The sequence below is a fragment of the Lepisma saccharinum genome, chromosome 15 (genome assembly GCF_977018435.1).
Source record: "Lepisma saccharinum chromosome 15, izLepSacc3.1, whole genome shotgun sequence".
NCBI classification, from domain to species: domain Eukaryota; kingdom Metazoa; phylum Arthropoda; class Insecta; order Zygentoma; family Lepismatidae; genus Lepisma; species Lepisma saccharinum.
The window spans coordinates 73,116,025-73,138,926 of NC_139243.1; the positions used below are offsets into that span (position 1 = coordinate 73,116,025).

Genomic DNA, 22,902 nt, shown 5'->3' on the forward strand with positions numbered 1-22,902 from the left:
TGTTTCTTCACTTTCTCAAAACCTAGGTTTTATGTTTCCTTCTTTTACGAATAGCTTTCCTAACTTCCTCTCTACTTCTTCTTTCTTTTCTGTCTTCTCTATTCTTGACACTGCCCCATTTAATTTTCTGTCTGTTTCCTTTTCCTTCTTATCCGTTTTCATCGTGGCTTCATTCAGTTTGGTTCTATTTTCCATAATTTCCTTTTCCACGAACAAAGTTCTCTCCTGAACTTCCTGAAGTTCTAATGCCTTTTCTTCTCTCAACCTCGACACTTCTTCCTTTATCCTTCTATTCATCTCTAGACTTCTATCATCTATCTCCTTCTCCACCAACTTCCTATTTTCTTCACATGCATAGCTATTCTTGCATACATTTCTCTACTTTTGCTTCTTCCCTCTTCTATCATATCTGTCAGTTTTTTATTACTCTCTTTGAACCTGTTATCAAATTTCTCTTCTAATCTCCTATTATTTTCATCGATCTTTCTATTACTTTCCTCTAGTTTTTTTTTAATTCTCTGTTGTTCTCTTCCACTTTCCTATTGCTTTCTTCCAACTTTTCTTATACTTCTCTGCTGTTTTCTTCCCCTTTCCTATTGCTTTCTTATACTTTTCTTTTACTTCTCTGTTACTTTCTTCTATTATTTTTTTTTGAGCGTTCGCTTCCAGCTGTATTGACATTTTTTGAAACAATTCTAATATATTTATTTCTTATGTCTTCTTTTGTTTTTCTTTCAGCTTTACATTTTTGCATTTCTTACATATGTAACCTTCTTCCCTTTTGCTTATTCATATAAATTTTTCCTTTCTTATTCCTTTGCACATCTGATGTCTCGTTTCCTTACATGTGGTACAAACAATAATCTTCCTTGTTTAATTTCTCTCCACAACAACTGAAAGTTTCCCTTTTCTTTCCATCGTCCTTCATTGTAGCTTCTGCATTCTCATTTCCATCTTTATCCTTTTCTTCCATTTTCAATTATTCTTTTTCTCTTTGCTGTTTGGTTTCTAATTCTCTAGCCCAAAAGTTGATCGACATTTATTAATGCTACCTCCATTTTGGTGCAAAGTGCATGAATCTGAATCTTAAACCTCAGCTAGAATATCTACAGGGTAGGGTTCTTTTTAGACAACGAAACCATACAGGATGCCTTCCAATGGAGACGTTTAAACTAATATATTATATAAACAAGGATACATGGAAATAGAATATTCTATTTGCATGATGAGCTACTTTTCTCTATAATTCTCATCTATAGTCAAGTTTTATCTCAATATGTTTTTTATTATTAATTTTCTTCAATTTATATATTCTTCTATCTGGACTTCCTTCTTAATGGACAGTCTGGATCTGGACTTCCTTCTTAATGGACAGGTCAGAACTTCCTCCTGGATTTCCTACATGAGCTTCCTTCTTAATGGACAGACCTGGATTTGGACTTCCTTCTTAATGGACAGGTCAGAACTTCCTCCTGGATTTCCTACGTGAGCTTCCTTCTTAATGGACAGATCTGGATCTGGACTTCCTCCTATTTCAACTTTTGACGATTTATGAATTTATATATCCTTTTCCTCTTAAACTTTGGGAAATATACTAATCTCCTCCCTTGCGGCTGCGATTGGAACGTGCCAACACTAACTGGGCACAACAGAGTGTATACTTGGTGCCAAACGACTGACATGAGCATCCAAGTAGGTGCTACGCTTGAAACGCACAACAAAAAGTGCTGTGGGACGTCAACTGGAATGCACCGCCACTGATGTAAACAAAATTCCCGCTATGGAAATTGTAAATCAATCAGACAGATGCAATATCTGTTCAAAGACAAACTTGTATCAGTGCTTTGACTTCTTTCATTTCCATATTAACTTACATATGATCACTGATTTGATTAATCGAATATATATATATTAATTTATTTCTTTTATATTTATTCTTTATCTTATTATAGTAGATTATATTATTTTTTCATCTTTCCAATTTGCTTTGTTCTTATTTATAAAGATATTTAATATATTATGCTAATTCTTAATTTTGCATGCCTGGTGTTGCCATCTCTATTCATCTTTAGCAACTGTGAGGTTTTTACGCGGTAATATAACGTAATGGTTTTATTATTAATCCGCGTAGAAAAATGTCACAAGTCATAGAGATTAAAATGAATATACAGTCTCCACAAAATAGGCTTCTAGTTGCTGTATTTATGACTAGCTCTTGGAATTTCAAAACAAGCTACGTGGACTGGCATCTAGCAACAGTGTTGCCAAGTGTACAAAATTCCAGTGCAAACTTACGATTTATGATTCTCCATATAAATATATGGTCAATATTTAGGCACATGATGCTTGTTACTGTCACAAGTGTTGCCAACAAGCTGAAATACCTAAGTTTTGATTCCCCACATGGTCAAAGTAATAACCCCCCTACCAGCACACACACCAACTGGGTGCCAAGTAAAATATTTTGCTGTCAGTTACTCAATACAATTTTGAGTCTGGAGTGTATGTTTCTTTACTGGAAGATTGAACATTAATATTTTTAATAAATAAAAGAAACAATATATTTTCTTTAAAAAAATTAAGTGCAGAAACTAAAATTCGAAAATTGTGGATCATATTGATCAATGTATTTCAGTGTGCTCTGTCATTCATGCAGCAATTCCCTTGTCTCACACACACACACACATATCCATGTAAGTGTCTGGGTCAGGCCCGTACCCAGGGGGGTCAAGGGGGCCATGCCCCCTCGAGCTATGAAATATTTTGATGCAAACCTACAAAAACAACATGGATATTTTTTAAGATTTTGCAAGAATTTAGATTTTCTTGTTGTATAAATGAATGGGTTGTCTCTGGAGAGAGGCATTACAAAGGAGAATTGAGTACATTTTATTGAAAAGTCATGAAAGTAGAATAAAGTAAACTGTGGTATAATTAAACCAAACACTTTTCAAATTATTCATTTCATTTCTCAAAATTTAGTATATGTGCAAATGTTCTGTTTTCCTTCCAATGCCTTGCACTGGGCACTGACCCCTCCCTCCAGTTCAGTGCATTGATTGAATGTAATGGGTTCCTTGCCAATATAGGATAAATCTTATTTGTGGTTAGGAGCTCTATACCCAAGAAGTCTAGCACTTTCATAATCTACTACAATTTCCTTTTATCTTAAATATAGGGGGAATACAATGCATACGTATACTTTCTTATTTTGACCATTTAAGACATTTTCAAACCTTTTTACAGACTACAATTTCGAGGTTTGTGAAAAAACTTTCAGGGGCATTCTGACATTACCGGCACTGAAAATGCTCAATAAAAGTCTCAAAACATAATGCATGACTTAGGAGGAGCATGGGTGGGGTGGATGGGCAAAGAATGACACATCATCTATTTAGTGACCATGATAACATGTTTCTGCACCTAGAAAACTTGACAGACTGCAATGGTATTACATGTCAGTGAAATTGAACAATGTGTTTCAAGATGGTGAATGAAAAACTGATTTTCCTCATGTTGCATGCACAATCTATACCATGTTCTCTTTTTCCCCAAAAGTGTCTACAATGATATTCGGAGTATAAGAAACTAAACCCAGTCATTGTAGATAATTCCTCGGTCTGTAATTTTGCAGTAAAACTTTTAAAATTATATTTCATAGTTTAGGAGAGGGGTGGTGGTAAAATTGCAAACATACATTTTGCCATAAATGTCAAGTTTTTGAGTTGCAATTTTTAGAGTTTCAAGATAACTTAAAGGATTGGTGTCATGTTAGAGAAAAAATTGTCACCCTGTTTAAAGATGGTGGACGACAGACTGATTTAACATGCCTTGCAAGAGTTTGAAGATATGCAAATATTTCAGGTTAGATTTTCGTAGATTAAGAAAACAAGTCTCAGCTACGTTAGGACAGTTTTAAGCTTAAATTCATGTTGCAAATAGATACACCCAGGGAATGATTTTATTTAGCATTTGCATTTGTTGAAAGTATTTGAAGATGGTGGATGAAAAATAGATTTTTCGGTAACACTTCGATCTAGTGAATACGGATTTCTTCATTTTTACAGAAGAAACTACATATGGAAATCACTTTCTGTGGAAGTTCATGAATGTGTTTTCTATCTTTTTTTAGTTGGATTTATGTTTTTTTTTTCTAGGAAAATATATCTCTGACATGCAATTGACGTTGCTTTCATTTCCTTCCTCTACGTGAACCAGATGTCCCGTGCCTTTGATGATGTAACCCCCTGTAAGTGTTTCCAACGACACCATTTTTTAATTATGTTTGCCTAATGTAAGTAACCTAACCTAACCTTACCGTGATGGTGTGTGGATGCTTTATGGGGCTACCCATGGATGGTTATTCGATCGTAAATGATTTTTGGGGCTTTGCAAGAATGGTTTGTGGGGCTATCCGTGAATGGTTTGTGGGGGTATCATTGAATGGTTTGTGGTGCAATGCGATCAGAAACCACAATTTCAAACCTAGGAAAAAATACGAAATTAGTAACACGAAAGTAGGTATTTTTCCATTAAGAAGGTTGGAACATCAACAAAACACAAGCACGACGTGTGATGAACCATTACTCTCGCGCCATACTGTATGTTAGGGAAGCGAAAAAACGAACAACAATAAGTAGTCGTAATGTGAAAAATGGACATTATTTCCTTGAGAAATTCATAATAACACCTTAAAAGATGTTCCACGATGCAGAATACGTAAGTAGCAATGTAAAAATGTATGAAATAAATAAGTTATTGGTGTATTCACCTGATCGAAGTGGTAATTATTTTTCATATTCTGAGGTAGCTTCTGATGCCACTTTCAAATATCTGCCTAAACTACATTTTTGGACATTAAGAAAAGATACCTAAATATTTTAGGGCATTTCTTAAGCTATGGCTTGACAAATAATTTTCTTTAACAATATAGTGCATATGTATGTTGGGATCCAAATACGGGCCACTAATGGGAACTGTTAGTTTCATAGCAAACAGATATTTTGGAGGATTGATACAGTATTCCATTTGGATGAAATCAGTCAAGACAATTAAATCTGTCAGCCTTATAATATTGTTTTTCTTGTATGTACGCATTGCTTACATTGTAGAATTATTTTCCTGTTCTGTTTTCTTATGCTTGTAATAACCGTAAACTACAGGAAAATAATTATAATATTGACATGGTTAATACACCTAGGAGATATTTAAACTTGAACTGAGAACAAACTGTATTGAAGCAGAATTAAAAGTGTGTGTGTAGCTACTGTATGTTGTATAGTAGGTAAAGGTAAAGTTCCCCATGCATATAGCACCACACCATGAAGGCACATTGAGGGGATATGGGAGTAGGGCCAGACATATTCTTCATCTCGGTCATTTTGAAGATAATGTGATCAGAATCAAACTCCGGCTGCCTTTATCTGCCTTCCCACCCCCAACCCCCTTGGATCCATTGATTTAAGGGTGGGTGAGTTCCAGAGCTGCTTTATGCAGGGACAAAACTGGAAAAATTCTGACCTTAGATCACTCACCCCAAGATTCAAACCTGGGTCTTCTGCACGGGCAGTCAGACAGCCTGTCTACTTTTTTCTTCACATTTGTAATAAATGTAATCCTCCTAAGTAGTAGTATCCCTGCTTTTTCTTTCTATTTTCTCAATTTTTCAGTATTTGTATTTTTCTGCAAACATCCATGTCCGAACCAGGGACCCCTGGCATTGCAGCATGCTGTGCCAATAACTCTGCCATTAAAATCCACTAAACCACCACAGCTATCAAGTAAAAGTATAGAATTGCAATGCGCAACCCTGGGAACTGATCATAGATATATTAACTGTTACACCATCCAGCAAGAGTAGAATTTTTCAGAATATAGTATCTTAGATAATTTCATCATTTGTCCCCCACTGTGGTTGTGCGGTTATGCTTTGGGCTCCAGCTATCAGACGTGTGCAGGTTTGAGTCTCCTTGGGGAAACGTAACAGCTTTCCTCCTGAGATTTTGGCCTGTGTATGAGACTGGTGAACACTCACCATCATGATTAAATTGGGGAGCTACGAATCAGTAGCGTAACCCGATCATGAAAATCTACGACGACGACTGGGGGTTCATCGTGCTGACCACACATCACCCCGTAACTGGTTTGATGATCTCCCACCTCAGAGTAGGATCAAGAGGGAGTGCAGCCGGCAGTCTGTAGGTAGGCCTGGGCGCTCAATGGTCTGTTGCAGCATGGGTTATGTATGTTTTTAGTTTAATCATTTCAAGGTGCAAGACCTTGATTGTCAATTCTTCACCATGTTAACAGAAAATATTAAATAGTTTTTGATTCAGTGAACTAAAACAATACAAATTGAATATTTCAATATATTACTATCAGGGAAAAATGTATTTCATTTTTAAAATATATATATTTATAAACAAAACCTGAAAAAAAAAACGAATTTTGCCTGGGTTTCTTCCGGGCTTTATCTTTAAAAAAAGGGTAGTTTTTTCGAAGAAAAAAAAAAGGCAAAATGCCAAATCTAGGATGCAGGAAAAGATGACAAAATGCAGACTGACAACCAAAAAAGTATATGTAGTCCCCCTCCTTTCGAAAATCATGGACACACCACTGTATACATTGCTTCATCCCACAAAAAAGGGGTGGGCATCAAATGGCAGGAAATTTCAAAGCACTATAAATACCAAACTAGAGTGAATATTCCAAATATAAAAAAAATATGGGTTCTTATATATATCTAACAATATCATGTAACAAATTTCATTCTAATCTGACATAGTGGGGAAATATCTTATATGGACAATCTTATGTGTAACCCTTCAGCACTGGTGGCACAATACAGAAATTACATGAATCATACCTCATAAGTAATAAGGTCCAATCTTGAACCTTAGTGCTCTCATGCTCATTTTCAATCCATGTACTAAAATTTCCTCCACCTACCTTTCTCCAGGCTGTGCCACTTCACTTTCTACTTGGTCAGGATTCTCTACACTATACTTCATGTCCTCATCTTCACTTAAAATTAATTCACCATTGTCACTGTCTTCAGCTGGCATTTTTTCAACAAATTGTCCGTGATCACATGGATAAAATCCTTCACTTTTATGAACATTTTGTCCACTAGAAACTTCCGGAGTTTTGTCTTCACAATGCATCCAACTATCACCACTCACACTTTCCACTTTACAAAATGACATTTCTTTCATGTACTCACTAGATAGTTTGATGTCAAGAGAAGCATCCTCTATGCACTCATTAGATGGTTTGATGTCAACAGAGATATCAACATCAGGAGGTTCCTCGAATGATCCTGTTTCAGTCTTGACACATGACTCATCCGGAAGCCACACATTCTCCAGAGATGTTTGTTCACAAACTAATGGATCAGAACTTTCTGTTTCAGACTCAATGCACACTTCCACAGAAGAGAAACCCTTATCAGACATTGGAGCAGCCAAATTTTCTTGACTACCATGAGACCAGCACCACTTCTGAAATACAATCACAAGGAGAGTGGATTAAAATCACCATTTTGATTTAAAAAATATTTAATCAGATTTTCTTTAAGTCACAGTTTATAATTTTAAAAAAACATACACACACACACAAACTTCTATGCACTTTATGTCTTTGACTTTCTAAAGAAAAAAATGGATGTGAGGTTTGATGCACACAGTGCATCGTTTCTCAACCTATGGGGCGCTGCCCACTGATGGGTCCTGAGAGGGCATTTGGTAGGTTGCAAAGTAGGACTCGAAAAATTATTTCATGTGTCTTAAAAATCTTTGTTTTAACAATCTTAATTCAACCCATGTTGCACATAGTCACATGCATGTTGACTGCAGGTGTCAGTTGATATTTCCAACCACCTTTGTGTGTGTGTGTATGTGGTTGCTCAGAGGTGTCAAGTGTCATCATTTCACATTGCCATCGAGACTGCTTGAATTACAAAGCTAGCTGCATAAAACAATTGTTTTCAATTTCAGCATGTGTATTTAGTTAGATTTTAAAGTAGAGTAAATTAGTCTTTTAAATTACATATTTACTTTTCTTGAATTAAGTATGTGTAACTTATTTAAGGAAGCGTAAAATAGGGTATCTAAAAGAGTCGATGTTAGCAAAAATATGATTATAAACTGGGTGCACACCTTTACAAGTAATTCTGCCGGCACCCATGCTTATGGGTCCCACCATAGGTGCCAATTCCTTCAGACATTTGGGGGGGGGAGTATTTTTTTAAAATAAAGAATCTGAAGTACAGACCTAAGAATATACACACTCGAGTTAACCTTCGAAACTTAGTAATCACAATTACTATCTCTGAAAACAATAATATACCTATCAAGGTATAGAGTGTTTCAATAAAAAAATAATGAAGTATCCAAAAGAAACCTTGTTCAGTTACCATTATTGAAACACCTTGTAGATTGAACTTTATGAGCTGCACAAAAAAAATATCTACATTCAAACTACATAATTTTGTAACATAATATTTTATCTGCAACCTTTGATTGAGAATTTGATTATCATAAACTGTTTATATGCTGTACTTCTTCCCACAATCCTTTATGGGAGTTTAATATCTTCGCACATGCTCAGTTGCTCACACATATATATGCATTGGTTACGCATTATATAAGTGACACTACCCACAGTAATACAGTATGAAGTAGCACACACACGTTTACAGGCATACGTAAGAGTAAAATTTTACTAATCTTGATTAAACAAAGCAGTGGCATTTTGCAAAACAAAATATTTTCAACTTCTACTCGACTTTTACGAAAGGAAACAACATTCAATGAAATATTTCATGGTCCATATAGTATTAATATTATCCAGTTTCTCCTTATGTGTACTTGACACAGTACCACAAAGATAACATGCTTTTGAGTCACTTCACTTCGTAAACAGTTCTTGAGCCAATGCAATGAATAAACTAACAAGAAAAATATAGCATAAAAGCAAGCACATTAGTCTTCCTGCTTTTCTTAAATAGAAGCAGTGGGTATTTGCTACTAGGCTACAGCCAGTGACATGCACTGAGGAGTAGCTAATCTAGCAGAGATAGATCAATCAATCCCACATCTCTATTATCAAATCACAATATTTATTGTCTTGTTGAAGCCACAGTCCATATGCAACACTGTTTTATACGTGCTTCTCGCGATCTGCGGACAAGGCTGCCCTAGCTGACTGTTCCTATGCCTCGCCAGTTGCAGGTAGGAACAGCCGATGGTAGGGAAAGGGAAGATTCCTGCCTCTATCTCCCTTGCCCCACCCCCCACCGTGCTGCAATGGCTTAAAGGTCGTGGTTTCAAGTGCTCCAGTCTATCTCCTATAGGAACAGATAGGGGATTGGTTTCCCCTTCATTCCATTGTAATTTCTCTAAAGAACTTGGGAAAAAAATTTCTGCAGTACTTATGTTATCTGTATTTACACCACAACTTTCAAACATTGTACAATGTGTATGTATAATATGGAATGTAGTTTTATTATTTATGAAATGGGAACGTATTATATGCAGACAAAAATATTATGCTTTCTTTCTTTCTTTTTTTTTCAAATATGGAATATATAATAGTTAAATAACAAATATTTGCTCACTCTCTTTTTAGTAGTGTTTTACTTACTTAAATGTACTACTCTCTTGGCCTCCAATTAAAACATTTGGGTAAGCTAAACAGGCAATAAATAAACATTCTTATTGTTGTTGTTGGTTTGGTTTATTTTACTTCGCTTTTCCAACACATTTGGTTATTGCAAAAATGAGAATGAGTGATATATATATGATGGAATTGGTGTAGGGACCTCACAAAGAACAATCCAGGCCGGGAACCTGTGACGAGCACGCATTATTGTTCATATGTGTTGTACTCTGTAGTGAATAATGAAATAATGTGGAATGAAAAATTCATTCAAGAACTCAAAAAGCCAAATGAATATTATTGAAGAAACTACAAAAAGCTGTTTATCCATTTTTATATATTGACTTTTTGCCACCTCCCATCACTTCTTCTAACTGTATAGATTTAATCTCTATAAGTAGCTAATGTACTTATGGAAATCATGAGGGCAATCATAAACAGAGATCTCTCGATTCCTGATTTCACAGTGCCCTACAGATGGGCTGGGAGGATTTTTAATTTATTTTTAGCGTAGCTCTTCCATCACTTTACCTAACTTCTGCCATGATGATTAATGTTGATTAAATTAAATGGGTGAAGAGTGGTTACATAGAAAAACTTATGTACAGGCCAGGGCTTTAGCCTCGATCCTTCAGTAACGAGATCGTGAGGTGGAGAAATTAAGGAAATCAAGCAATGCAATATTTTTGAACAAACATTAATCATACACAAAGATGGTGTTTCAAAAATCCAATTTAAAATTACCACTGAGAGAAAATGCAGTTTGAATTACCGATACTCATGTATCCAAACCGTCATCTTTGTTGTAGGCCAACCTACATGCTGGGGGGGGGGGGAGTGCAAGTGGTCCTGGGTCATCAACCGATGGAGGCACATAGTGGTTCGGATTCCACTTTGAACTGTAGGTCCAGTCCCAATTAGCCTTTCTGTGCAACACCAAATCAACCAACCATGGCAGAATGGTTATCACAGTACTGTGCTACGACACGAGCAGTCCCGGCTTCGAACCTCGACCTGGGTGTTCTTTGTGTTTGTGCCTTCACTAATTTTATAGTATCATATTCACGATTAACCAAATGTGACAATAAAATCGACTCTAAGTAACAAAAATCAAATCATTGATTGATTGTTTGATTTGGTTCATTTTACTTCTCTTTCCTGCCACTTTTGGCTAATCGCGAAGATGATAAGATAAAATTGATTAAGGGACATACACAAAGAACACCCATGGCCAAGCTGGGATCTCACTCTGGCTTACTAGTCAAATCAAATCGTTTTTGATTCTCGAAAGGAGGTGGAGTTACGTTTTAGTAGTCATTGCTCATTTTACAATTGTCTCTTGTCTTGTTCTTTTTAGGAATGCTGAGCGATAAAGGGGGAGGGGGGCTATGACCCACACCGACCTGCCCTTGGGCACCTCACTGATTGCTACCCCAAGTATCAATGTCACCACATGTCACTGGCTGTAACCTAAGGGTCGCTAGTCCAGGAAGGGGCCGCACAAAAATGTGATGCTGAAGAGGCAGAAGTGACAAAGATGATCGATTATTCAAATTCATTACATATGTAATAATTACAAAGTAAATCAACATGTAGAGGGAAGGATTTATAGCATTTAAATAACTTCTTTTTACAGTAATGCATTTTAACTCAAGTCAACTTTTTCTCAGATGTGCATATAAATCAACTTGTAGAGGGAAGAATTTCTAGCATTTAAATAACTTCTTCTTACAGTACTGCATTTTAACTCAAGTCATTTTTTTCTCAGATGTGTGTATATTTTAAAGTTTAGAAGTGTTTTTAATACAGAGCATGCAATTAATGGAAGTAATGATGATGATAATGTCGGCAGAGCCCAAAACAAAGAATAGACTAGGGGGCTAAATTATATCAATACCCACCTAAATAGTTGCCCTAACTGTGCATCATGGGTACTGATCGGAACACGGAATATCTATAGCCCATCGTTTACAGACGTTTTCAGAACTAAATGAGGATAATATCATAAAAAATTAAGAACATATATATTGTATATTCATTTTATCCTCCTAGTTTGATAATAGTTCAATTTGCAAAATTAATATTCCACCAAATTGTTGTCATACTGGTATTTCCACAAAATACTTTAGTTCTCTGAGACAGAGACAAGATTAGGCCTCTTCAAGGCCGTTTGCAGGTGCAAAACCATTAGTTATATATCCCCATCACAGGCACATACTGTATAGAGAACTATATTTCAGGATGGATCTGAGCCAAGTGTTTTACATGTGATAATAGTAATTAATAGGTTGATGAAATCTAATAAGTGAATTAAGTTTTATATAAGAGTTTGCAAACGAAGTTACTACTCACATTTTTGGATTTCTTCTTGACATAGTCAAAAAGTGTTCCAGTTTTTCTTTTTTTCATTCTCTCTGAACTCGGAGCTCAACAACATCCAACCACCATAATTCACTGCTATGTACTGAACGAAGATGATCGATTTGTTTTCTCATTCCTTTCATTTGTCTCTTTTGAAAGCAAACAATCGAAACCAAAACCTTCCAAATTTTGGCACCTCAGAAGTTCATAAGGTGAGGTAAACGAAGCATCAACAGATGCCGACAATGAAAGTTAAAAGTAGCTTACATTCATGTGCAAAACCTAATTTTGGATGGACTGACTCACTCAAGAACACCAGGACTACAGTATTCCCATGCTCCTTTCTCTATTCTTGTACCTAATCATAATATACAATGTGCATTCCTTAATTAACTGTGTATTTGGAAATAGAAATACTGAGAGTAAAACACCACATTCAGAACAGAATTCTGCGTAATTTCAAACAGAGTTCTCAAATAATTTATGCAATTTCCATCACATAAATAATATTTCGTTACAAAATGAAATTGTGTTCAGTTATACATTGGGCCCTTTACAGGGTGTCCCAACAGAGAACTGGGGGGAAGCTCCCCCTGGTTTAGGTGCCCCTGGGTCCCACGAAGTGTAATATTCTTCAAGGTGGGTCCTCGATTGGAAAAGGTTGAGAACCACTGCCCTATTGGATGCACGAGGCAAAGAAAATTGGCTATTTTAACTGCAGAGGCAAGAATATGGACTAGATGTAGCACCCCTTTTCTATGTCAATTGTGACATGCCTATGATAAAAGTTCCCTGTGCATATTGCACTGTGTCATTGAGCCACATTTAGGGGATGTGAGGGTAGGGCACCAGACATTCTCGATCTTGGCCAATTTAGATATGATGTGATCAGCAACCATTCTACAGCCACCTTTACTCCCAGGACCTATTTATTTGAGGCTCGGTGAATCGCAGAGGTACTTTGTACATGGACAAGACCAGAAAATTTCTTACCTCAGATCACCCAACCTAGGAATCAAACCTGGATCTCCCTTGTGGCAGTCAGATGTCCTATCTACTAGACTACGACAGCACCAAACATGTACTATGGTTTCTAAAAAAACATGGATGGGCAGAGACGTGAATAGACAGACAGAATACTTGAAATAATACAGAACACAGTCAGCATGTTCCAATGGAGCAATCTAATATAACAGTGATTAATAATTTTTTCGTTCATTCAAGTCAGAAAATGCAAAACAGTAACTGCCCTTACAGTGCATTTTAGAATAAATATTCCTCAGGGTGCAGTAGGTAGAGAGCTTAAAATGTTGGGGAAAAAATAAGATTGAGGAACTTAAAAATGGGGTTCCACTGTGTGTTATCTGATTTTGTTGTGTAAAATATACAAATTAGTTATGGAAGATGTACTGGGACTCGTTATTAAAATATAAAATGCAGTGTTTTGACTTTTTAAACGAAGGTTTACATTTGTCCTACAAATTAGCCTTTCAATAATCAAACTCATTATGAATGTGCAACTTACTCACAATAGCAATATAACACATATTTTTAAAATATTTGAAAAATATTCAAAAAACACCAAAAAATGGTACTTACGTTTTGTGAGTATGTTATTTACACAACAACATTTCGAGAATCTACTGTTCTCTTCTTCAGGTCCAAAACTTCGACTACGAAAAATTTTCCATAGGCACGTCGATATTTTAAAAACCAGGAATAAGGATGTGGGTTTGATATGGGTTAGACAGGATTTTAAAATCTATGCCTAGAACTGATGTTGCCTTCATATTCTGTTACAAAATAACAGTCCCTGAAGTTAAAAGACCCTTTCCTTCTAAAACACGTATTTCAACATTGAACAATTTAAAATATTTTGACATGGCTATGGGAAGTTTCTCGTAGTCAAAGTTTTGGACCTGAAGAAGATTGATTGATTGATTGATTTAGTTTATTTTACTTCGCGTTTTTGTGCCTCTTGGCTAATTTGCGAAGATGGGGATGAGTGATGAAATGATGAAATTGATGAATGGACATTCACAAACAACCAAGCCCGACCAGGATTCGAACCTGGGACCCTTGGCGTCGCAGCGCGATATGCTAACCACTCGGCCACAGGGTCGGGCGGAGCTGAAGAAGAGAACAGTAGATTCTCGAAACGTTGTTGTGTAAATAACATACTCACAAAAACATTTCTTTGTGTTTTTTTTAATATTTTTTAAATATTTTAAAAATACCAGTTATATTAGCCTTTCAACCTCCTCATTGTACAAAGTTCCTGATGAACGCTCACGTTAGAAAACTGAAAAGTTGAATGTGGTGTTTTTATTACCCGCTCTAGGTGTGGCCTTAATTATCATCATTTTTTTATGATGAGTGCATTAACACAGACATTTATCAACAATGTAGGGTAAAATATAATGATTTAATTTTTTTTTAAGCATGGCAATATCTTGTTCTAGTTTCATATATTCCATTCCTCATGTATTTTGAAAGAGTTTTACAATGAAGTCCACACCACACACACAAATGAAAATACAACAGAATAGAGTAGAATGAAATACAATTTTATTCACAAGAACCCTGATCCTTACATATTCCTTTCACAGTGGTTCTTCAAGAAGTATACATGATTTCATTATTAGTAACAGCAGGTGCAAAAATAATACTTTCTATACCTTAGAAATACATCTATTACCACACCAAGAGCAAATAAGATTCGACGGTAAGGATGTCAAATCGACCCTTCTGAATAGAAATATGTATCATACATCTTTGGAAAGAGTAGGAATCAAGGATTCCAGAAATGTATGACTTAAGGTGAGGAAACAATTGGAACTGTAAAATTTTCATAAAAATTGCCCCCCTTCCCGATTTCCAGCTCCGTCACTGGAGTAATTGAGCACTACCTAAGCCCAGCCTTTTTTTAAAGGTATCCTTTAAAGGCATGTTAGAACATGGGCAACAAAAAAAAATACGAATGAAAACATGATTGAAAAAGAGTTCAATCCTAGTGAAAATTCGTATACATATCCACGTTGAAAACCAAAGTTCGACCTGGCAATACTGTGTATTTAAAACTAACATGGATTAGGTTAAAGGAAACAATCTATGGTGAGTAATGTAGTAGTAAATTTTTTATTATTTCATTGAAGTGTAACTTCAAATTGAGAAATGAACAGTGGCAAATCGTAGTGTGAAATACGTACTATTAGCGAACATCTTTTTCTTTTACTTCAAATGGTAAAACACAAGGGTCGATTGTGCAGTCTAGCCAGTTTGACTATTTGTTACTATTACAACATATTCAAGTAAGAAAATTAACTTTACCTCAAAGCCCGTCTCCCCTCTATGCTTCTCTTCTGCAGATGACGGGTATTCATTGAGAAGGTTTTCTGATTCAAAAGACATGTTATGGAAGTCCCACAAGATTCTCTGGCTTATCTATGCACGGATAGCACACGAACTTTGGCAAACTGTCATCCTCTGAAACCTAGAATGAAGAAAACTGAAGTCATAAGTAGGGTAGGGCTGGGACATGGGTATTTAGACACTGGGTAGCTAAATGAAATTTGGGTAAATACTGGGTATTTATTAAAACTTTAGTCATCTACCAAGAGCCATCCCGCCATAGCTCAGCTTGTAGAGCATCTAGCTATCTCTCGGAAGACCTAGGCTCATTTCACGGCAGATCTGCACAAGGAAATTTTCCAGTCAATTCCCTGTTTCTGCATGGCTCTGAGGATCACCCAGCCTCATATAAATGGGTACCTGGGGGTAATGCTGGAGGGAAACTGATTGCCATCATAACTTTGGCCACAACCAAGAATACCTGGAGCTATATACCTCAACATCACCCCATGTGCCTTTCTTTTTGTTTTAGTTATGTACCTCAAAGGTAGATATTTATTACAAATTAAATGTGTCCGTATATATTTTGTATTGAGACAAAAATATAAACATTCCTCTTAGCAATTGTTACAGTTGAACATCTTGATTCCCTACCAAACTTGCAAAAATTTGTTGTAAACTGAATTTTTAAATTATACCAAGCTTTGTATATTTCTATTCCTATTATATTTTCGTCATTCAAGTATTACATCGTCACTTTCCCAGATACATTCAGATCTCTTACTCAGTATGGCCACTACAGGACTATGACAAAATTCAAGTATAATTCCTGGTAAAGTAAATTCAAGGGTATAAGCAGATGTTTTCTCTATTTCAACCTTACATATTACCACCTCTCAATTCCCCAAACAAATATATTAACATTATAAAGGGTCTGTGATTACAATGTATCCACAAAATACTAATTCAATTAAATGGCATACGTACACACACACACACACACACATCAATCTCTACATAATATTTAATTTCAGGTGTGGAGTGGTTTACATTTGCCATTTCACTAGTTCATGAACGAAATACATATATCTACAAACACAAGTCACAGATGTTAAGGAATACATTAATCTACAAAAAGAATTGTTAATTGTATAAGAATTTCAATTCCAAATTTTAATTGTTTGAAATTAATTTGTTGAACTTCCAGTGGTACTCTAAAAGTTGGTAGTGTGTGCTGCAGGCCAATATTTTAAATATTGTTAAAATTACACTTTATTAAATTGTAAGTGAGTGTGGCATGCACCCAAGACCGATCACAGGTTAATATACAATATTATACTCTTGAAAATAAAAAGATGAAGCATTTTCAAGCTCATAAAAGTTTCAAGCAATGAGGGAGCATTTTTCTTATGTGATCAAATTCATCAGTGACATAGTTGAGGTGTTTAAAACTCTTGGACCAACAGAATGAAGACTGTATGATAAAACAGGGTGTAATGCCCTTGACATTACATTGTGATTCTTTGTTATTTAGTTAAAATATAGTATTGGTCGTTTTCAATATGGCAAACATTTATGACGCCATAGAGAACTAGTGTCAGATAGAAAATAAAGTAACCTTGATGTGCCAGGACCGGGCAACATTTAAGAAACTAATAGATTTATCAACAAGCAAGAAATACTATAGCAACTAAAAAATATAGTGGAAAAGATGTCTTGAAAAATTGCAATATGTGATTTAAAGTTCATTTAATTGCTGTTAAGTGTGAGTTTCAAAGAATAAACCTTGGGTAACATTATCGTATGAGGGAAACAGATTACTTCAAATTTACAGAAAAAAGTACTTACGGAAATCATTTTCTTTAGCATTGTGGAAGTTCCTGAATATAGATTTGATCCATTTTAATGTGAATGCGTGTTGTTTTTTAGATGAAGCACATATTTAGGGTGAAATGAGTGCTAATGGAACCTAACCTAACCTCGTAGGCATACCTCGTCCCCGTGAATGGATAGTGGGGCTATTGTGTACAGAAAGTGTAAAAAGAAAAAGGTACTTACCCGAAGAGATGCCAGCTGCTGCACGACAAACGTGAACCGCGAATGCAAAGAAGCAATCACCATGCAGATAGGGACGTAAAGTAGAGTCTAGCCGTATGTTAACATCAGTGACGTGCGGTGACCTCGACATTTGGGGTGGCGAAGGTTGGTTGGTGTGGTTCATACCCCACCCCCCCCCCCCCCCCCCCAACACACACAAATCTGAAATTTGGAAGTTTTTGTCCTCTTGAATTTCAGCTGCAGCAAGATCTTTATTAGCATCTGCCTGTCCAAGTGCCTATTGTTTAATTCCAGTTCTTTCATGGCCACTGCATTTTTTTACGTAGTAAGGTAAAGGTAAAACACAATGCCATGAAGCCACATTTAGGGGATGTGGGGGTGGGGCCCCATGCATTTTCGATCTTCTCTTTTGGAGGTGATATGCCCAGCACATGCTTCATCTGCCTTTGTCCCCCAAGGTTGCCCCCAGGTACCCTTTGGTTTAAGGTTGGGCAAACCCCAGAACCACTTTTTGCAGGGACAAGGCCAGAAAAACCCAACCTTAGATCACTCACCCTGGAAACCGAACCTGGGTCTCCCACGTGGCAGTCAAATGGGTAACAGTTGTCAATTTAATTTGTTCATTTTTACACAAGAAAGTACTTACCGAAATGAGTTTCTGTAGCATTATCGAAGGTGGTGGAGATGTTTTCTTTCATCGTTGAATCTGTTTTACGGGGAATTCATGTATTTTTGAAGAGAAATATCTCTCAGACGCACAATTGGCGTTCGATTTGCTTTCTCGTGAACCGGATGTTGCGCACGCTTGATGACGTAATCTCCTGCCATTGTTTTCAACCACGCCATTGTTTTACAGGAAAATAATTTAGGGAATTTTTCGATGAATTTAGGGGTGAAATGAGTGCTAATGGAACCTAAGCTAACAGGCCTAACCTAACCTCATGTGAATGGTTCATGGGGCTACCCGTGGATGGTTTTTGTGGCTAACGTCAATGGTTTGTGAGGATAGCGTGAATGGTTTGTGGGGCTACCTGTGGATGGTTTTTGGGGCTAAGGTCAATGGTTTTGGGGCTATCTGTTGGGCATTTTTTGGTTAGTAAAGTTGGAGGTACTAGTTTACTATCCTTTGGACAGATTTCTTCATTTCTACAGAAGAAACTACTTACCGTAATAAGTTCCTGTTATATTGTCTAACATCTGGAAGGTGTTTTGTGTGATGTGGGAATGTTTCATAGCGGAAATTCAACCATTGACGCATAGCCCCATGAACCATTTCCAGTAAGGTTAGGTTAGGTAGGGTCACAATAGGTTACACTAGTTAAAAATTGGTTTCAAAAAAATATGTGTAGCCCCACACACCATTCTCGCATAGCCCCCACACACCATTCTCGCATAGCCCAATGAACCATTGACACATAGCCCCACAAACCATTTGTGGAAACGTACGTTCTTCAGTTACAAAAACACTTTTTTTTAAAAAAAAATGATCAAAAAAACGTGAATACACATTAAAAAATTATACGCGAAGCAGATAGGTAAGTAGAAATGTCAAAAATTGACGAAACTCAGAACTTATAAGTGTCCGAAGGATAGTAAACATTTACCGAAGTGGTGTATTGCAGAAGGGAAACAAGGAAGAATATTGGGGCTATTATTGACATTATTTTCGTCAGAAAAGCAGAGTAGCACCTAAAAGAATGTTTCGCAATGCACAATAGGTAAGTTCCAATGTAAGAAGTGACGAAATAAATGAGTGCGGCATGTTCAGCCGATAGACAAGTGGTAATGTCAAATGCCCTACCGACTAGTGTGAGTGCTCTGCTTTTTTGCTTTTTGTGCCATTTTTGGCTAATTTCCGAAGAAGGGGATGAGTGATGATATAAAATTGATGAATGGACACTCACAAACATTCATGCCCAGGCTGGATTCATAGCATCGGAGCACGATGTGCTAATCACTCCGTCACGGAGAATGGTCCTTTCCGCCTAGACCGCTGTGGTATTTTGCGTGGTTTGATTTCTAATTATGTCTGTTAACACATATCATACTTCAGAGGTTTCATGACTACTTACTGCACGTTTTGTGGAGAACAATTTTTCCCTCCCATGCAATTCTATCTGATTGTTTGCGTGTGTGGGATGTGAAGGAGTATTATTTCACTCCTAAATGTTTTTGTTGTTATGTTAGTCAGGTCAGGTTTATGGCTCTTGGAATCAATAAAATATTCTGAAACACTTTCATTATTAGATTAGGTGGATCACCTTTAGGTCTCTTAGCAGTAGACTAATTGGTAACAGTTAGATATAGCGAAAACACATTTCTTCAAATTTACAGGAGAAGAGACGGAAAAGTACTTACGGAATTGAGTTCATGTGGACTTTTGGAAGATGGGAATAGTGTTTTTTTCCATTCGTGCAACTTATTCGGCCGATAAATAATGTAATTTTCGACATTCATGTATCTCCGTTGCACGATAGCTCATGCCACCATTACCGTCGTCTATGTGAATCAAATGTTCTGTGTATTTGATTATATAACCCCCTGTCAGTGTAGCAACCACGTTGTAGTTTTACAAGATGATGTGTGATCGTTTTTTTTTTTTTTCAATTTAATTTTCTATGTTGCCTAACCTAACTGAACCTAACCTAACCTTCTGTGGATAGGTTGTGCGGCATTTATCAGTTCATAAGTTTGGTAACACTGCATAAAGAAAGAGAGGAGAATTTCTCTCCCTCTTCTTCTTCTTCTCCCTCTCTCTCTCTCTCTCTCTGTGTCATTGCCCTACCCCCTCTCTCTCTCTCGAAAGAAAGGAAAAGGAGCTTCTTCTTCCTTCGAGAGAGAGAGAGGGAGAGAGAGGGAGAAGAGAGGAGAGAGAGAGAGAGAGAGAGAGAGAGAGACTGGTAACACTGCATATCAGCTGACGATAGACAACATGAGTCAAGATTTGGCTGCCAATTAGCAACGACCAATAAATACTTACAATGTTAAAAATAACGCTTTTTTCATTGAAAAAAAGTAATCCTAAGTTGAAAAGTGTTCCGCTATGCATATGAGGTAAGTACAAATGAAATTAATTTGAAAATGAAGGAGTTAAACATGTTTTCGCTATATCTAACTAGTACCGAATGATTAATGCCCCTAAATGCTTTAAACACCTGATCACTTCTTGATCTGGCTTTGAGCACAAATCTTCCTTCGAGCCTCGCATAATAATTTGCAAATAATTGATGAAAGTTCAGCAGGGAGAAAGAGAAACTACATTCCATCTTACTATTTCACAAATTCGGTATTACATCCAAAACAGGGGTATAGCTAGGATGACTCCCAAAAATCCCATTTCTGTCTATATTTAGTGTAATTTTACATGTAATTATATAGTGTACTTTGATACCTCTGATGCAGAAATGGAACCTGTATTAACCATGTAAACAAAACCAAACTAAAAGTTTCACTACGCACCTGGTTGCAAATTGACTGCACGTATATGTACAAAAATTGTATAGCATATGAAACACTGTTGGTACACATGAGAATGAATTTGTACAGCTTTTCAAATATATTCTATCACAGTAGTTCCCCAAGTGTGTGTCGTGGTGGGGTAGGCCACCATGGATAGCTTACAGGGGTGTCGCGAAATGTTCCAATATTTTCACTGAAATGACACTTCCAGATATGTGCTTATTTAGTACTTTTGGTACCTGTTCGACCTCTGACAAACACCTCTCACTCGTTTATTTTGTCATTTTTAACATACCTACTTATCTATTCTGCATTGCGGAACATTCTTTAAGGTGGGATTATGCTTTTTTCATGAAAATAATGTCACTTTTTCACATTATGAGTAATTATTGTTCTTCCCTTTTTAGCTTGCGTAACACACAATATAGCGTGCACAGCTGTGGCGTTCTGGATCATCACGTGTCATGATTGTTGATTTACAGCATTTCCAACCATCTTAACCAAAAAATACCTACTATTACACTTTATCGTTTTACATGTTTCGATGATTTCTTGCACGGGTAGCCCCACATACCATTCACGGATAGCACCATGCACGGTAAGGTTAGGTTACGTTAGGAAATCATAGTTAAAATGGGGGGTCGTAATAATGTCAGGAGGGACATGTCATCTCCTTGCAAAACCATTGCGTGGTTGGAAACAGTGACAGAGGGTTACGTCATCAAATGCATGCAACATCCGATTCAGGTAGAGGAAGCAAATGAAAGGAACATTAATTGTGTGTTGGAGAGATATTTCCCAGGGAAAAAAAAAAAAGAATTCGCGCTCAAACAGATTACACAATGAGTGAAAACACCTTCATGAACTTTAGCAATGCTACAGAAAGTGATTTCCGTAAGTAGTTTCTTCTGTAAAAATGAAGAAATCTGTTCGGCAGACATCAAACAGTTACTGTACTTTTTACATCTAAAATGTTTGTGAATTTGATATGTGTTTATTTTTTAACATAAGGCAAGCAACATAACTACATTAACTGAGCATCGCAAGTGCTAGATAGGCTTACATTCTGACTTGGGTGCCGCAGAAAAATTTTGAAACATAAGGGCCCCATGAAATGAAAAAGTTTGGGAACCTCTTGTTACGTACCTTTCACTAAATTCAGGAATTTACCCGTCGCTCCGCATGTCGTTGTCACAAGACTCTTATCAATTACAAGGCGTGGAAAACAAAACTCACTGTTTCATCTTTATACAAGGTTTGGTACTATTATCGTATGAGAGAAACACCTACGAATCCTATATTTCGGACTTCCTTACATTGCTAACGTGTTATTTTCGAATGCGGAACATTTCTTAAGGTGAAATAATGCATTTCTAACTAAGATAATATCTGTTTCTTCTATTTACGAGTACTTACTGTTACTTGTTGTTTCGAATCTGTAACACATCATGGACATGATAGCGTACTGCTTTAGGGGGTGTTCTGAGAGTGTTTTGTCAATTTATGCAGTGTTGCAACCTCGTTCACCGGAAAATATCTTCTTTCGTGCCCGGATTTGAAATTATGCTAATACGTCGCAAACCATTGACGTTAGCATCACAAACCATTGACGTTAGCCCCACAAACCATTCACGTTAGCCACAAAAACCATTTTCCGTAAGGTTAGGTTAAGTTAGGTTGGGCAAGCATAGTTAAAAAAAAAATACTCGACAGATGGTTCTAGTGAAAACACTGCGAGGCTGAAACACTGGCTACGGGGTTGCATCATCTTAACACACGGAACACTGCACTCTCATGCAGAAAGCAAATGGCGGGAGCAGAAACAGTGTGTCGGACAGAGATTTTCGCAGAAAACAACACGCATTCACATTAAAATGGATCAAATCTATATTCAGGAACTTCCACAACGCTAAAGAAAATGATTTCCGTAAGTACTTTTTTCTGTAAATTTGAAGGAATCTGTTTCCATCATACGATAATGTTACCCTAAAAAATTCCTCGGTAATCATGTACAAT

The 22,902-nt window shown here is 36.7% G+C and overlaps 2 protein-coding genes across 2 annotated transcripts in view; both read right to left on the reverse strand.

The window, feature by feature from the left end:
* LOC145999331 (uncharacterized) overlaps positions 1 to 22,902 on the reverse strand; it is a 547,081-nt gene that overhangs the window by 121,925 nt on the left and 402,254 nt on the right. The window lies entirely within an intron of this gene.
* Positions 1,489 to 15,429, reverse strand: LOC145999726 (uncharacterized). Its single transcript, XM_083137005.1, has 3 exons — positions 15,349 to 15,429; positions 6,949 to 7,499; positions 1,489 to 1,529 (listed from the first exon to the last, which is right to left on the reverse strand). Exons 1-3 carry the CDS (start codon positions 15,427 to 15,429, stop codon positions 1,499 to 1,501), a joined length of 663 nt encoding a protein of 220 aa, XP_082993131.1. The 3' UTR covers positions 1,489 to 1,498.

Bases quoted from the DNA above. Each gene is read 5' to 3' on its own strand.
- LOC145999726 (XM_083137005.1), bottom strand. From the start codon at position 15,429: ATGTCTTTTGAATCAGAAAACCTTCTCAATGAATACCCGTCATCTGCA. The intron at 7,500-15,348 runs GTAAAGTTAATT...ATTGTATTTCAG, and splicing joins GAGGGGAGACGGGCTTTGAG to AAGTGGTGCTGGTCTCATGG. The intron at 1,530-6,948 runs GTAGGTGGAGGA...AAGTTGAAATAG, and splicing joins GTGGCACAGCCTGGAGAAAG to GAGGAAGTCCAGATCCAGAT.